The sequence below is a fragment of the Monodelphis domestica genome, chromosome 5 (assembly GCF_027887165.1).
Source record: "Monodelphis domestica isolate mMonDom1 chromosome 5, mMonDom1.pri, whole genome shotgun sequence".
Classification (NCBI taxonomy): domain Eukaryota; kingdom Metazoa; phylum Chordata; class Mammalia; order Didelphimorphia; family Didelphidae; genus Monodelphis; species Monodelphis domestica.
In genome coordinates, this window is record NC_077231.1 from 200,840,719 (window position 1) to 200,857,595 (window position 16,877).

At 40.5% G+C, this 16,877-nt stretch overlaps 2 protein-coding genes across 4 annotated transcripts in view; one reads left to right on the forward strand and one right to left on the reverse strand.

The window, feature by feature from the left end:
- CALU (calumenin) overlaps window positions 1–11,465 on the forward strand; it is a 30,759-nt gene extending 19,294 nt beyond the window's left edge. For all 3 annotated transcript variants that reach the window (XM_007504277.3, XM_001366414.4, XM_001366469.4), the window contains 4 exons: window positions 2,831–2,997; window positions 3,900–3,960; window positions 7,658–7,857; window positions 8,991–11,465. In XM_007504277.3, coding sequence (XP_007504339.1) covers window positions 2,831–2,997; window positions 3,900–3,960; window positions 7,658–7,857; window positions 8,991–9,095 — 533 coding nt within the window. In that variant the 3' untranslated portion in view covers window positions 9,096–11,465. The remainder of the gene's footprint in view (window positions 1–2,830; window positions 2,998–3,899; window positions 3,961–7,657; window positions 7,858–8,990) is intronic.
- Window positions 11,466–12,737: 1,272 nt separating this feature from the next.
- On the reverse strand, window positions 12,738–16,389 carry OPN1SW (opsin 1, short wave sensitive). Its single transcript, NM_001145084.1, is given in 5 exon segments — window positions 12,738–12,859; window positions 13,992–14,231; window positions 14,593–14,758; window positions 15,299–15,467; window positions 16,044–16,389. Coding segments are annotated over 5 exon segments (1,041 nt in total). The 3' UTR covers window positions 12,738–12,739.
- Between the last annotated feature and the right edge of the window lie 488 nt (window positions 16,390–16,877).

Below are 16,877 nucleotides of genomic sequence, written 5' to 3' on the forward strand. Positions count from 1 at the left end.
ATGTATGATTTTTGTTTAGCTCTGTGATTTTGCTGTTGCTCCAGGTTCAACATTCCTTCTACAAGTATATTTTTCCCTACCCTTCTTTTCCTTTGTTATCCTTATAGGTTTATTTGCAATAGACTTCACATAAGCAGCTGTGTTGACAAATAGCTACAGCTCATAATGCAATTTGATTCCTAACATTGCACCTCAAATTCTTGATAATTAGCAAGCATAAAAGAAAAAATATTTCTTAATGGCTTTTACATATAAGGTACTATGCTAGGTATCAGAAAATATAAAGATCAAAATGGGTGGAGTTGCCATTTTATTTTTCCTGACAAAATTTGACTGCTATGGAATGCTTCCCCCCCCCCCCCCCCCCCCAATTTTTCCTTAAGACTGATCCTTTCTCTTTCATCCTCAGGTTCATGAATTTGACTGCTTTGCTTGCAAAGCATTGGTACTTTTGATTGCTTTCTGTTAGATTGGTAGCCTTTCCGTTGCTATATGATTAACCACCTGTTAGCAATGTTAAACACTGGGTGGCTGTCTTAAAATTTATATTTGGGAAGAATTAGGAATAGTGAGAATGCCCCTTTGCCTTGGTGACTTGAAAATGCAGACATATATTAAATAGTTATAACTTTATACCTTTAGCCTATAAGTCAGGCAAGCTCCTTTTTTTTTTAAGTGAACTATTTCACATTACATATTAACAGCTGATGCCTGTGTAATGATCTTTTCTTGCTAGAGGACCAACTGTTTGTGTTAATTGTAGGACTGGATGCATTTCTTCTTGTAAGGAGGTTTTTGTGTCTTTGACCAGCTTGTTCTCTCAATCCTAAGACTAAAGTGGAAATCTCTCAAATGCTTGGCATATAGCCAAGAACTGCACAGATTCCCTTCACCGAATTTAAGAACATGTGTATTCAAAAGTCAAGGCAGATGGTGAAACATTAAGTATAGCTTGCTTGGTCAAATGGCTGGCATGCAGACATCTTTTTGATTTATCTGGTATTAAGAACAAATATTAAGCAGAGGCTAGGCTGTTCATGATCTAAGCAAACTGGCATGATAATAAATTGTGATTCAGTCTGAGGTGCACTTTCTCACCTTTTTCACTGAATATGTGTGTGTTCATTTGGAGAGCTCTTGCCTCACAGAGAAGATGATTCAACATAAAGGGTATTTGTATTTCTATGGACAGACTACACAGTTCTTGAAGCACTGGCTGGGAATAGCAATGTCTTTATAAGGCATCCCTCCCTTGAGTGTCCCTAGACTGACTTTCAGGGATTAGGAAGTCTTTTTTTGCCTTCTACAATTTTTTTTTCTTTTTTGGTTAATAGTTTTTGTTCAGAAAAGCGTAGTACTGTCTTTTAATTGACTACAAATAAATGACTTAATTTCTCTGGACCCCCGGGGCCCTTGTTTGTAAAATGAGCAAGGTATATTCTGTAACCTCTAAGGTTCCTTCCAACTCTTGAGTCTATGATCTTTTTGGATCTGTAATCCTGTGATCTTATGGAATTTTTTGACACTAAAGGGTGAAGCTTTAAGTCCCACTCAAAATAGAGCAGCAATATTTTTACAGCTGTACTCCAAGTGTATTAAAAAAAAAAAAAAGCTGGTCTCAGAACTACCTTAGTAGGTTGCCAGTGCAGTGAGTTCTTTTTATAAAACTGATGTCATAGCTGATTGAATTTGATTTTTTCATTGTAATAATACCACCACACATTTTTATAATTCCTTTTACTTTTAAAAGTGTTCAGATGTAGGATCATAGATGTATCTAGATCTATCCAACCCCTTCATTTTATAGGCCATGTAGGTAATAAGTATCAAGAGAGGTGGGATTAGAATCCAGATCTTTCTGACTACCAATTCCAGCACTCTTCCTGTTATTTTATCTTCACAGTAATCCTGTGAGATAGATAGAGAATAGAATTTTATCCCTGTTTTTACAAAGTTTCTCAGTTTAGAGAGAACCTGTATTATCAAGAGAATAAATTCCTGTTCAAGTCAGCTGTTGTTTTTTTTCAGGTCAATTTATTAAAAGTCTGGGTGGGTCCAAATCCAGACTGATTAAAATCTTCATGAATTTATTTCAAGGGCAGGTACATATCTCCATGTTAGTTTCCAGTAGTTCCATGAATATTTGAACTTTCTATGTTTGGGAAGAAGACCAAATGTGCCAGGTATGGCATCTCCAAAAGAAGAAGAGCTAAGCTTAAATCTCTACCTTTTCAAAATATGGGAATCTATTACAAGAACTCAGGGAGTCAAGACTTTTAACTAAGGTTAGGATTAAGGCCAAAAGACCTTTGGAATTCAGCTTCTTAATTTAGATGGGTTCTAGAGCTGAAAGGGAATCGGAACCTTAGAAATCATCCATTCTAAGCCACATGTTTTTCAGATGAGAAAATAGGTCCAGATCAATTATTTGCCCACGGTCATGCAAATAGTAAGTAAAAAGCAAATGACCCTAGTCACCTGACTCCAAATCCAAAGCTCTTTTTACTGCTTCATTCTGCTTTACACATATACATGTATTTACATATGGCTACTATAAATCCAGTTCTTCAGTAGCTAGAATCCTTATTTTAGGATAATAGTCTCCAATGTTAGTCTAGGAAATGGGACCCCAGGTTGGCCAAGCAGCTACTTGGATAAAGCTGCATGAAGCTAGGGCCTGATATCCTTTTTATCCCTTACTGCTTCAGCCTAAAACTTGTGTCTTGGTATTTAGGCTGGTGAGGTTTATACTACCTTCATGCACTTCCTGTTCTATTTTCTTTTTTGTTCTCTCTAGGATTCTAATGGATATGACCTTGTTCTTGTCTAGATGATCCAGACCCCGATGATGGGTTTAACTATAAACAGATGATGATGAGAGATGAGCGGAGATTTAAAATAGCTGACAAGGATGGAGACCTCATTGCTACTAAGGAAGAGTTCACAGCTTTCCTTCATCCTGAAGAGTATGACTACATGAAAGATATAGTTGTTCAGGTAGATATCAGACCAGGTTATTCCATGAATGTCAGCTATACTTTTCTCCATGCTGCTAGGGATGTGTGCTTCTCTCCATCCTTTTTTCTGATACATTTGGCTGAATGGTCTTCTCTCTAGACTAATCTTGTTCAAGCTTGGTAGACTAATCTTTCAAGTCAGAGCTTTGGCATTTCCCTGTGACCTTGAGGAATTCATTTCTTTTTAGTATGCCTCAGTTTCACTGTGTGGTACATAATACTTTCTACCAGGTTATTTATTTGAATTCTTAATAGTGACCTATGTAAAAGAAAGAAAAGATCTAACTTTAATCAGTTGTGAAACTGTGACTGAGACACTGAGAATAATATAAGAAGATTCTCATCAAGAGCAGTTTAGTTAACATGCCACTGGTTGGGTAGGCAGGCTCATTACCAAGTAATTATGAGCTACCTGGCTTTCTGAAGCAGTTTAACACTGAGAGGGAATTGACTTTACATATGTTGTACTAAACATATTTGATAGTCTTAGAAGCCGCTCATTACTCTCTGACTGAGAACCACTGGTAAAGAGAAGGTGATGAGGATGAATTTGGGGATGTAGAATCCTGTCAGTTTCATTCTTTTTTTTTCTTTTTAATCTTTGCTTATTCTCATCTGGTATGGGAAAGGAGGATAAACTTGGAATCTGGAAACCTGATTTCATATCTCAGCTCCAACACTTGTAGATGTGCAACTTTGATAGTATGTTTAACTACTCTGATGCTCAGGGTTTTCATCCATAAAATGGGGTAATAATACACTACCTGATTCAAAGGGTTGTTAGAAAGTACTATATGTATATATATGTATGTGTGAGGAGTAGTTGTTTAGATTATACTCTCTGTCCCACAAATTTTCACAAGTACAAACTTTCTCTCTCAGGAAACGATGGAAGACATAGATAAGAATGCTGATGGTTTCATTGATCTGGAAGAATACATTGGTGAGTTCCTCTTTTGAGAATTTTCCTTAGAGAAGTTTTGGGAATTATGTCTACCTAGAAGACTAGTTTTACCCAAGATCCTCCAAAGTAGAAGGCTAGGGCCTGCTGTTAGCAATAACAGCTGTGCATTGATATTTAATAATAGTTCTCACATTGCCTTAAGGTATAGAAAAAAAATTATAATAAGCCCAGTTTGCATTTGGGGTGACTCAAGAAGGAAACCAGGAACAAAGGAGAGCATTGGAAGTCATGTTGTGGTGGTATCAGTTACACAGAGTTGTGCCATATTACTGACTCCTCTTTGATATAAGTTGTTAAAGAGGCAGCATCTGCTTGGTCTGTACTTTGTAGAATTTTGCTGCCCTATGTTAACATCAATAGGCAATCCCTTATTCTCTTCCTAATTAGGTATGCCCAGTCTCGTGTATTAATGAAACATTTGCTTTAAGTTTCACAGGCTACTTTAGGGTTTTTAAATAGAAGGAAGAACCTGATGTTTTATGTGGAATAATTATTCCTTTTGAACTAAAGTTCAGTTCTCAAGGGGAGACCTTGGTTCTGGCTGGGCATACCAAGAGTTTTCTCAAATTGCATTGGGCAAGTTTATCATGAGCTTTAGTGTTTCCAGAAATAACTTCTTCAGACTTTCCGATGGAATGGATCATCCGATCCTAGTAGATGACTAATTCTGACATTTTGTTATTTTCTTCCAACCCTCTATAAAGGACTTTGAACTACTCTAGGAAGGAGAGAGAGATCAACATCTTAGGGGTGGTTGTATGGGACACAGTGAAAGTAAGTGCTATATTTACAAAGAAACTAGGAAGATAGAAGCTTCCTTGGAAATTATGGATTTTCTTTTTAAATAGTAGTGCAAAGTAGTGCCTTTATTTCTCAAGCTGAACTTTTAGGTATTGAACTTTTACTGTTTGGTCGTCTTGCTAAAACCTGATAGAGACTGGCCTTCATTAGTATAGGGTAATCCTAACTGAGGAAATTCCTCTCAGTGCAGGTCAATACCTTTTCTACTGCTTAGAGAGAGAGCTGCCCTAAGCAGTGAGAGGCTAAACAATTTGTTCTCACACAGCCACTCTTTTGTCTAGTGGGACTTGAACCCAGCTCTTCCCAGTTCTCTGTCCACTTTGCCTATACTGCCTCTTTCTGAACCTGAAAAAAAATGGCTTTCTGTTTCTTTGATCTCCTAGGTGAAAGAGTTTCAGGGCTTCGAGCCCTTCATTCATAGTATACCTACTTTCAAAAGGAACTCAGCTGGTCACTAGGCAGAAGGGCTGCTTCTCCTCCAGTTGGCATATTTAGGGTTGGGATTTATCAGCAAAGAACATTCACTAGAGAGGTTTGTGCTACATTTTTGCAGATAGAAGCCCTTTATTTTAACAAAGCAACTATTAGTTTCTGTCCTACTTATAAGAGATCATTAATGGAAGAGGCCTTTTGCCACTTCTATTGGAATTAGAAAAGTCACTTGTTGAGTCATGGCTGGAAATGTAATCACCTTTATATTTAACCACTTGAATTGAAAAAGCACATAAATTATATTGAATATTTTGACTTCCCATTAAAATTATTTTTTTCAAATTAGTTCCTTCAAGTGTAGGAATTAAGAGGAAAAGAATTAGAACTTTAAGTGCTATTTAACCATTGTTCATATAACCAGGTATTCTACTGGATAATGACCACTAACTTGACTTTCTGATAAATGGGTACCGTTTTGTGTTTGCTAAAGGATTTTAGAGACAGTTATCAAGTACCACATAATATACAGGCTTTACCATACCTTCACAGTGAATATAATTGACCAGAAGATTTTCCGTTAGAGTTTGATTGAAAGTGCAAAAAATATGGGGGCAGTTAGATAGAACAGGAGATAGAGTGCCAAGCCTGGAATCAGATGAACCTGGGTTTAAATCTGGCCTCAGACACTTCGTAGCTGGGTGCTCTTGGGCAAGTCACTTAATCCCAATTGTCTAGTCTTTGCCACTCTTCTGTCTTAGGATGGATACTAAGGCAGCAGGTAAGGATTAAAAAAAAAGGCACAAACAATACAAGATTGATTCAGTAGAAGAAAGGCACTCTTTGGACGAGGAGCCTCTCATGCATATGTTAAAATGATATGAGAATTCTTGATAAACACAGCCACAGAGTGTACTGTTTAATGACATGATGGTTATTACGATCAAGCAAGGCATATTCTTCAGCAGTGTTTGTTATTGTCATGGCATTGTTTTGTACAAAGTGTCAAATGGAAGGAGGGATTCCATATAGTCTTCTATGTACTTCTTTTGGTAGATGGTATTATACTGATTACTTCAAGCCCAAAAATATTATGAAAACCACAATATTTAATAATCTATTCAGGAAAAACTACATTGATGAAAAAATGCTCATTGTCCAGACTGGGACATGCTTATTGGATATCCAACTCATTGAGCTACTACTGAGTCAAATATATTTTTCCTTGTGAGTGTACGCATGTACATGCATGTATATATATGTGTGTTAGCCATTATAAAGGGCATTGAGTTAAATCCAAAATTTAATTAGGAAGAGTCAATTGGTTTGCATTTGGGAAGTTTCACAGAACTTTTAAGTATCTCTAACTATTCCCCTTTTAGGACATATTTTTCTGATGGTGCTTTGTGATTACAAATCTTGGAACATCAAAAGTTCCCAGGAATTAGAGTCATTATGTGAGTTATAGGGCATACTTTTCAGTTATGGAACTACATGCAAAAAGTGGTGTAAAGGAATTGTTTATTAATTATTTATTTTGCCTGGCATTTAATTGGTGTACCCAGAGTCTTATGCAGATCAGCAGTTTGTTGGTAACTTAGTTTTAGAGAGTTCCCTGGGACACCAAGAAGTTAAATGTCTTGTATGTAATAGACACTATCCTCCTTCCAAGGTTAGCCCATGTATGATCAGAAATGGAAATGTGGTGTGAGCTAGCAAAGGGACAGAACAAGGGTTTACCTGGTTCCCACAAGAAAAGCAACAGACCTAAAGGAATAATGCCAGCCTATTGGCTAGATCTTCTGGGAAAGAGCTAGAAGACCAGGTTTATCTGTGAGGTGTAAAAGTCTCCCAGGAGAAGGTATGGCTGAGTTGCATCCTAGAAGGAGTAGCTATAATGATGAGATCACAGAAATGTATTATGCTTTTTGGCACACCTAGAATTGGAAGTTTCATGGTGCCTAGATAATTCTGCACACAGATATTTTTGATGTACAATGTCACTATCAAGAAAAGTATGTCAGAGTTGTCTGAGATCATATGCCTCTCAGCTATCTGATACAGATTTTACAAATCTCTTGGATTAAAAAAAAATGTTTCAGGGAGGCACCTTGACAGTCAGGAGTGGTGTTTTGGGAGTACTTTATAAGCCCACACATCTTTCAGTTTTTTTGAGTATGAGTGTTCTCCCATTATTTTCTATTTTTAAGCAATAAGATGATTCTACTTATCCCACAAAATGAAATTCTTGTTTAGTAGCAAAGCAATATTGAAACCTGAAGGATGTCCGAGGCTTCTCTGTCCAGAATAAGTAGTTTTTGTTAGCTGGCGCTTATCTGCCAGACTGTAGCCTAGTGGGAACGAGAAAGATCTGGACTCAGTTGGCATGGAGACAGTCTTTTGAAAAGCATATGTACAGTTTTAACATGCCTGTGGGTACACACAGGTGACATGTATAGCCATGATGGAAATGCTGATGAACCAGAGTGGGTGAAGACAGAGCGTGAGCAATTTGTGGAATTCCGAGATAAAAACCATGATGGGAAAATGGATAAAGAGGAAACGAAAGACTGGATCCTTCCTTCTGACTATGATCATGCAGAAGCTGAGGCCAGGCACCTGGTTTATGAATCAGACCAGAACAAGGTAAGTCTTGCCAGGCCAGTGTCACTTGGATGTTATCCAAGTCTCTGATCAGTTTTCTGAATAATTTCCTTAAGGCCACAAAGAATAACTGAGGCCTAGCAGAGCCCGTTTAGAATTTAATTTTTGCTGTAAAGATACTTAAGGGCAGCACCCATCTTCTTGGACACACCTGATAGACTCCACTTGTCACTGCTAGTGAAAGCATGCTTTGCTGGTGTGATAGGCATAAGGAACAATCTCTGTTGCTCATCCTTAAAAATGACCTGCTTGCCATCCTTGAAAGTGTGATTTCTACCTTTCTATGCTCACCTATATTTCTAGGAAGTAGTAAAATATTTTCATTGATATTTTGTATACTGCTCAGTGAAAACTGCCCTTTCTATTTCTAAGTTAGAAATACTGTCTCTGGAAGAGACTGTCAGGGTCCTATGTGGCAGGGGTGTTAATTGGTATTCCTTCAATATCTCTTCTTGTCTTTGGTTGAACACTTAAAACAGGTCAGAACAGTGAAGAGATGTCCCAACCATGGTAAAATCAGACTTTCCAGGATGTGCTATTTAGGCTAGACTGAGATAAGATCTCTACTGAAGTCCAAAAATTGGCTGAACCAGAATCTCAGGGGCATTTAAAAATGGTCTTGCTTTGGGTTTTTGACAAAGACCCTCCTTTCATTCTTGACTGTCACTTAAGAAAAGGAAATTAACACTTAGAGGTTCAGGTGGCTCTTGTTTACCTTTAAGAGAAACAAAAGTACTTTCAACTGCAACTGATATAAGGTGAAAGTGGGAAGTGTTCTTGGGATTTTAATAAGCAGATTTCCAATTGACAAACAGTATAATGGTTTGAATCACTGAAGTATTTGACTAATCTATGGAGAGATCACTGTCCTAGGAACAAATTGTCATTAAGCAAAATAAAAATAAATCATCTCTTAACTTCCCTCTGCCACTTTATTTTCCTTATCTGTCATATTGCTTACTGATTACTTCCTTTTTAGTGGTGTTAAGATTCATGTTTAGTTATACTAAGAAGAGAATCACAATCTTAAATCTTCCTTAGCTTTTGTTCTTCTGAACTTGGAACAGGAGGGAAAAAATCTTAACCTTACTGACTTTTGTGATTTTTAATTTCAGGACGGCAAACTTACCAAGGAGGAGATCGTTGACAAGTACGATTTGTTTGTGGGCAGCCAAGCCACAGATTTTGGCGAGGCTTTAGTACGGCATGATGAATTCTGAATTGTTGACAGATAAAACCCATTTTTCTTCAAAAGTAATTTATTTTTTACAGCTTCTGGTTTCACATGAGAATCGTTTTCGCTACTGAGACTGTTATTACAAACTTTAAAGCAGTGAAAAAACACAACAGCAAAACATATCCCGTCCCCTTTCCTCCTCCCAAAGGGACTGGAGGAACATTCTGTGCTTCTGACAAAAAAAAAAAACCTGTAATTATGACACTTGTGTTTTTTAGATTTACACTTTGTTTTATGTATAACAAGTTATGTTTATTTTTGTATTTGTTTTCTCTTTGGGAGTATGAAATGAAGGATGCCCATCCTCACCTCACACTCACAGGCTCACATTAGTTTATCACCATCTCCAACCCTTTCTCTATTTTTTTTTTTGTATTTTTTACTTAGCTAACTAATTTTGTAAAGCCTAAGATCAATAAGGAAAAGGCCAGGGGAGGGAAAAAAAAACTGCCCTGTTATCTCATATCAGAAAGGCAACATGTTGGCGCACTCTGCTAAAAGTATAACATTTCCCAACTGTTCATTGTGACCAGTTAGCTTTCTAGCACCTGACCCTCTTTTTCATATCCTGGGCAAGAAAGGATTCTTATTTGGAAGCCCAGACAGGCTCACCCTGATGCAGTTTTTCTGTTGAAGGAGCTGTGTTTATTCATTCTGACAAGCACAGCTAGGCCGAAAAGGGTTAGGACCAGTGCCTCAAAAACCAATCATGTTAGTGGGTGTGATCTTTCCTTTCACAAAGCTGTCAATAGGGTCAGCTGAAGATCTGAAGGAAAAGTAGCTGGGTTTCTTTATTCTCAGGCTTGTGTGGATTTGCTCATCGAAATACCCAGGGCAGGCTTGTAAAACAACTATTGAAATCATCTTACTATCTGTTGAGCAATCAGCCAGCAAAGCAAGTAGGCAGGCAACAGACCCCTGCCCTGTGCTCTCCAGACCAGCCTGGCAGCCCTGGATTTCTGCTTCAAACAGTTACAATTTACTCCTTTCCAATCATGTCATTGAAGTGCCTTTACCTGTCAAGAGAAATGATCAGTGAAGGCGTTTCTCTTCTGAAACCTCAAGGTAAAACGTGCTCAAATGGGACAGGATTTGGAGCAGTCTCTAGTAAACATGCCACACATGAAAGCTGCTGAGGTTTGAAACACCTCGAGCTAGGAGAGGATATTTTTATTTCCATCTTTTTTCAGTATTAGTAGAAATCGTAGTCGCATTGTTCTTAATATTCTTGTGGGTTGGTTTCCTAAAACCACATGCTGCCAAATTTACCAGGGATCCTCATACCTCAAAATGCAAACAAACCACTTATTCCCTTTTTCTCCCAATGAAAATTGCCCAGGCCTCAGTCAGTGTCAGCTATGGAACTTCATGGCTCAGGTCTTGAGGAGATGGGAATACCCCCAATAGAAGGCTTTCCTGGCAGAGGCCCTATGGTTTGAGTGCCATTGCCTACACCTTCCCCCAAATAAAATTTTACATGGTGCTAAGCAGGCTGCCAACCCTTCTTAGGGGAAAATGGGAATTTGGAAAAGGCTTTATATCTTCCAGTTAAATGGTCCAAGAAATGGCTCTTTTTCAACTCCTCAGACTCCTTCATACAACACTAACTATATATTCTGAGGGACCTTAATTGTAGGGGGACCTCTTCTGAAAACACATTTTGTGTTCCAAGTGAGCAATTTTGGGGTCACTAAGACATATGTGTATATATATATCCTTTATTACTTCATGTATATCTTTATAGATAACACACCTTTGATATAACTTGATAGCATCAGGTGGAACGGGGTGAATACTCCAAACAAGATCAGGACTTTGATCTTCTAATAGCCATGTTGAGAAAGACTGTTTAATGTGGGTGGCTCTTCTCCATTAGGTTTAGCCCCTGATTTGAAGTCCTCTGCCCTACTAGACTCCCAGTTTTAGTGCCAAGCTGACTGAAGATGCCTTGTGGTCCATACCCCAGCCTTGGCTTACTTAATTCAGTTCAGTCATGAGTTATGTGGGGAGGGTTCACACAGCAGGCTACCTGCACAGAGCCCAAATTTTAAAATCACCCACCCAAATAGTGAATCTTAGCAAAAAGCAGCAGCAGTAGTTTCTGCATGCTGGGTGCTCAGCGGCTTGCATTTTACTTTGATCCCTCATGAAGCCCCTGGGTTATTTTTGGTTCCTAGAAAGCATGACGCTGATGAACAAACAGGCCACACCCCCACAGCGTGCATCCTGTGAATGCTGGTTCTCTTCTGGATATGGGTGTTTTGTTTTGTTTTTTATGGAGTGTAAACCAGGTTTTATATTCTGTAATGCAAACAGGTTCCTATCTGTTTCTCAATAAAACTGTTTACATTCATTGCCTTTGTGTGTATGTATCCTTGTCAGGCTGTGGGGATGTAACACTGTACCATGAATCATTGCTCTATAATCAAGGGCCCAAGGGAAGCGAGTTTGAAAGTGTCACAAGAGGGGAGATGGCAAACAAGTTGAAGATGCCCGCTCAGATGCTTGACAGCATCCTTCCTAAACCTTGTAAGCAGTTTTTTCTCCCACTGCAGCTGTAACTAATATTGCTGACTTTTCCTTTTTTCCCCAGCACTGTGCTGCTAAAATGAGATCCAGCTGCATTCTGTTGTAATAGGAGTGCTTACTGTTTCCTGATGCCAAAACACAAGTCGTCAAGGAAGGCACATCCTACATTTGTACTAATTGATTTATTTCATGATTCCTAAATTTTTTGGAGCTCTAGAGACATTCCTATAGATTAGACATTTAGTTAAGTTATTCTAGCCTACTTCACGTACAGGCTTAATCTGCCATTTAGATTCAAAGGGTTGTGGTTTGTTAATGTGAATAAAATGCCAACTGTGACATACAACATCCAGGTCTTAGCAAAAAAACAAAGATGGTGCTTGAAGCAGCTCATGCTGGCTCAGGTTTTCTGGTAATCAAAAGCTACTGACACCTAACCAACCAGGAGGCAATGTGAAGAGCAGGTTCTTGCAGGATACCAGCCTGTGCCTGATGTGCTAATTCTGCCCTGATTTTCAGAGCCTTGTAAAGGTAGAAGGGAGAGATTATCTAAGGATACAGGATTAAAAAAGTTTTTTTTTTAAACCATTACCTTCCATCTTGGAATCAATACTGTGTTCTGAGGCTAAGAGCTAGGAAATGGGGGCTATGTGAATTGCCCAGCATCCCACATCTATGAAGTATCAGGACCTCCCATCTCTAGGCCTGGCTCTCCAGCCACTAAATCACCTAGATGCCCCCAGAATAAACTCTTGAGACTAATTCCACAAGTCACATGAAAATAAGTAGTTCAGAGGTCCAAGGAAAGTTTCAGAATAGAAGCTACGCCAATACATTGTGACCATGTAACACCTAAATAACCAGTAGCCTAGGGAGGCAGGACTTTGCTTAAGCAACTAGTCAAGAAGAGCTATAGCAATTGCCCCTCATTAAGGAGAGGGGAGAAAGGCTTGGAAGAAAAATGATACTGACCACCTAATGCAATCTTCCCCAAATGGGGCCACCTCCTTGTAGGAATCGTTTCATCTTTAGCAAAAGAGACAAAGGAATTAAAAACTCAGGCAGGCTTCTCAGGTTGAGGGGCCAATACAGGATCCCTTAAGTAGGGCCAACTTGGCTGGAGGAAACAGCAGAGACTTCAGTTTTCTGAGAGCTGGATACGTCGGAGTCATCTGTCATCGGCTTTCTACATACCATCTCCATGATGCAGGCGTGGAACTAGAGGGATAGGACAGAACTGAAACTGATCTTCCATGTAGGAGACAATTGAGAATTCTAGTAGGTCACGTGGTCAATACTGAAACCTTTCATCTCCCCAATTCAAATGACTGAGCTAATCTAGGCCAGAGGTCCTTAACCTTTTGTGTACAGTATCATGGACCCTTCTGAGAACAATGTTTCTAAAAGCAGAAAATAAGATACATAGGAAAAACGTGCTGAAAAGTTTCAAAATAGTACTTTGCAGATCCCAAGGCAAGAACATTTGGTCTAGACCAGAAAGATTCTCAGCCTCAAAAGCCAGATCAGCTAGGGGACTGCCAAAATCAGAAGCCAGTTCTAGAATGGCACCAGCCTCCCAGGGCAAACACTTTGGAGTTGACTTGGCTAGGTCAGCCTTCCACCTACTGGAATACAGGTTGTCCTCCATCTTCCTTTAGTATTAAAATGGAAATGAATCCACCTTTGGAGAAAGGGGCAGAAGGGTATCCTAGACTATTGAACAGCCAGACTGAACAGGTTATTCATCAGTATTCCAGCATGTTTGCCTTATACCAGCTTCTGTTCTGACTAGCCTGCTCATCAGAAGGCATGGAGAAGTCAAAGCTAAGAGGGAATTTGGAGCCCTATGGGGCACACATAATGCTAAGTAGGAGCTGCCTGATTTCTCCAAATAACCTGACTTGAGGCTTCCTTCATCAGAACTTAGATTCCTAGATGGTCTAGAGCAGAGCTAGCATTCATCTGCCTGTCTTTGGGAGTAGGAGGAGGATCCACATTGAGGAGGTGGGAGGACTGGAAGAATTGGAGATGACCACAAAGTTTGGGGAAACTCCTAGTTTTTTTTAGAACCTTTAAAGAGGACTTTCTGGGGGGGGGGGGAGGGACGGACAACTTTCATTTTTCCTTCTAAGATCATGGAGAACATGTCCATTTTCTTCACAAAATTACCTGTTCACGACTTCTCTTGTGCTATCCCTTACACATATCTCCTTCAAGCTGAGCCACAACGACCTCCACTCTTCCTGTAGCTAGCCACTAAGGGTTTCTGTGGCTTAATCCTACGGGCACCCTGGTGGAGCAAAGCTCTGATGTTGCTAAGGAAAGGGCTGGAGTAAGGGCAGAGCTTCACCTGCTTGTTCATGAAGCAATAGATGATGGGGTTGTAGACACAGGCGCTCTTAGAGAAGAAGGCAGGGATAGTGACAAGCCGTAGGTCCAGTCCGTGGTTCCGATTATTGACCATGTACATGGCCAGGGCTGCGTAGGGCACATAGCAAAGACAGAAGGAGCCCACCATCATCACCACCATGCGGCTCACCTCCCGCTCTGCCTTCTGTGTTGTAGCTGACTCTTGTTGCTGGGCTGCAACCTGGGTAAAAACGGAAGAGGTGAACCTGAAGTCTCTTCTCTGGGGCCTTGTCACTCTTACAGGCTTTCACTCCAGATTCTGCCTTGACTTCCGGGGAGTCCCTGCTGGGGATCTCTGCTGTCTTTTCTGTCAGGATACCAACCTGGCACTTCAGATGATTCCTCACACCTGGCTCATGATCTCTTACCCTAGTCTCCTAGCTCCTGCCTCAACGTGCATACTGCATGTGAAGCCCTTGGCAACCCTTTTCAACCTGTCTCTGCTGTTGTGTCAGAAGGCACGCCTTGCCCTGGCCACTCTCCCTCCCTGGCCTCCCAGCAGCCCCTTCCCTAATTGATCTCCAAGGCAAGCAAGTACTCACAGCTCTGAGGGCCCGCAGCAGCTGGGAGTAGGAGAAGCAGATGAGGAACAGGGGCATGATGAAACAGAAAATGAAGAGAAACCACGTGTAGTATTCACTGCGGTATTTTGTGCCAACTGTGTACCAGTCAGGGCCACATGAGCACTGTAGACCCTCAGGAATGAACCTGCAATGGGCAAGGAGAGCTCATCGTATGGATGGGGATGACAGATCCAGGGAAGCTCAACATGGCTAATGAAGGGGTTTGTTTTACATATTTGCTATACGTATTTGTAATGGATTTTGTTTTTCTTACCGTCTCCATGGGTGAGGGAAGAGAAGAGAGGAAGAAAATTTGTAACTGGAAATAAAATTGAATTTTTAAAAAAGTTAATTCTTAGGTATTTCAGGAAGTCTGGATTTCTAGATCTGGTTCCTAATCCTGTGATCCTGACTAGACAGAGACTCAGGGCAAGAAAGAGTTTTCATCATCAGTGATAGCTGTAGCAGTCACAATATTGATTAGGTTCATGGATCACAATTCTCAATATCCATTTCTCTTGTCTAAACCACCTCACCTGCGCTCTTGAACTTTTCATTGAGCACAGCTTTAAATTGTAGGGAATGAAAATCCTGGTGAGAGGAGACCATATCTCAGCTCCTTTTGCAGGTGTCTTCCCCCTATCATTAGAGTCCCAAATTTAATCCCAATCCCATTTCCTCTCACCGGCTCCAACCAAAGAAGGGTGGAATGGAAACGCCAATGCCAATGACCCAAGTAGCCAGGACCACCATCATCGCATGCTTGGAGTTAAATCGGAAATTTCCAAAAGGCTTACAGATGACAATGAAGCGCTCAAAGGCAAGGAAGGCCAATGACCAGCCAGTCACCAAACCTGAAGGCCAAACACAAAGACAAGCTGAGTAAAGCACAGGCACAGAGTATATGGGCCATGGAAGGGCACTATGGAAAAATGATGGATGGTTAATCTAGAGCAGAGCTTCTAAGCCTTTTTGGATGTATTGCAGGTCCTGGTGAGCTTATGGACACCTTCAAATAATGTTTTTAAATGCATAAAGCAAAATACATATGACTAGAAAGGAAACCAATTATACTGAAATAAAGATGTAACTGTTTCCCATACAAGTTCACCGACCCCTCAGGGAAAGAACCCTTGGTCTAAGGAAAGCCAAATCAGGGCATGGAGAAACAACCTCTGGGGGAAGGCACAGATGGAATGAGAAAAGAATAGATATAAGGGCTAGAACATCGATATCCCATTTGGGTCAGAATCGGAATAGACTCCTGCCCTCCTTCCTGTCCTGTTTCATTAATTCTCAAACTCAAAATATCCCCAATATTCTCCTTCCCAAAATACTTCTATGATAGTGTGCTCCAAGCCCAACAGCCTGGTTCTTGGAGGGCCCAATATTTGGGCCCTGCTTTCTGCTCTCCTTTGCCTTGCCAGTACCTGCCACAGAGCCCAGGAAGGCCTCCATAGCACAAACATGGCGGCCAAAGATGAAGTAGCCTTGGGAGCTAGAGATGAAGACAGTGAAGACAGCGAAGATACAGAAGATGAAACCACACAAGGAGACATTAACCAAGATGTAGTTGAGTGGCTGACGCAGTTTCTTATAGCGAAGTGTAGCAACAAGCACCACAGCATTGAGTGGTGTCCCTGCACAGAAGACAAAGCCCATGAAAACCGTCTGGAAGTGGAAGGCCCAGGCAGGAGCGATGTGATACTGAGGACCATCCCAAGGTCCCACTGAGGAGATGTTTTTGAACAGATAGAACTCCTCATCCCCTGACATCTTGCTCCTGGATTGTTTACTGATGTACCCACTTGCTTCCTCTTATAGATTATGTTCCCCCACCCCTACCACAAATCACCTTGAAAAGTCCCTCAAAGCCACTTATGGGTCTCCTGGAAGATCAGTGATGATCTTAAATCCTAAAGACAAAGTTTGGGATTAGGGACCCTTGAGCTCTCTAATCCTTTTTTTTTTTTAATTTGCTTCCTGTCCCCAGAGTTGATTGTATATTGTTAGGGAGCTTATGACCAAGTGAAGGGCATGAATAGGACCTGGGAAATGTTGGTGTAAACTGGGCTCTAAGGCTAAGGCTTTCACTACCTCCTTTACCAATCCCTTAAAAGCCAGAAAGGCTACCTTCCCAGTAGTCAACGCCATTATGGCACTTGGAGTCCTACTCAGCAGCAAAGCTTCCCACCCTCTGCCCTTCCCTACCTCAGCTCTGGGGGCAAAACCTACCACTATGATGATACTCTCTCCCTGAGCCC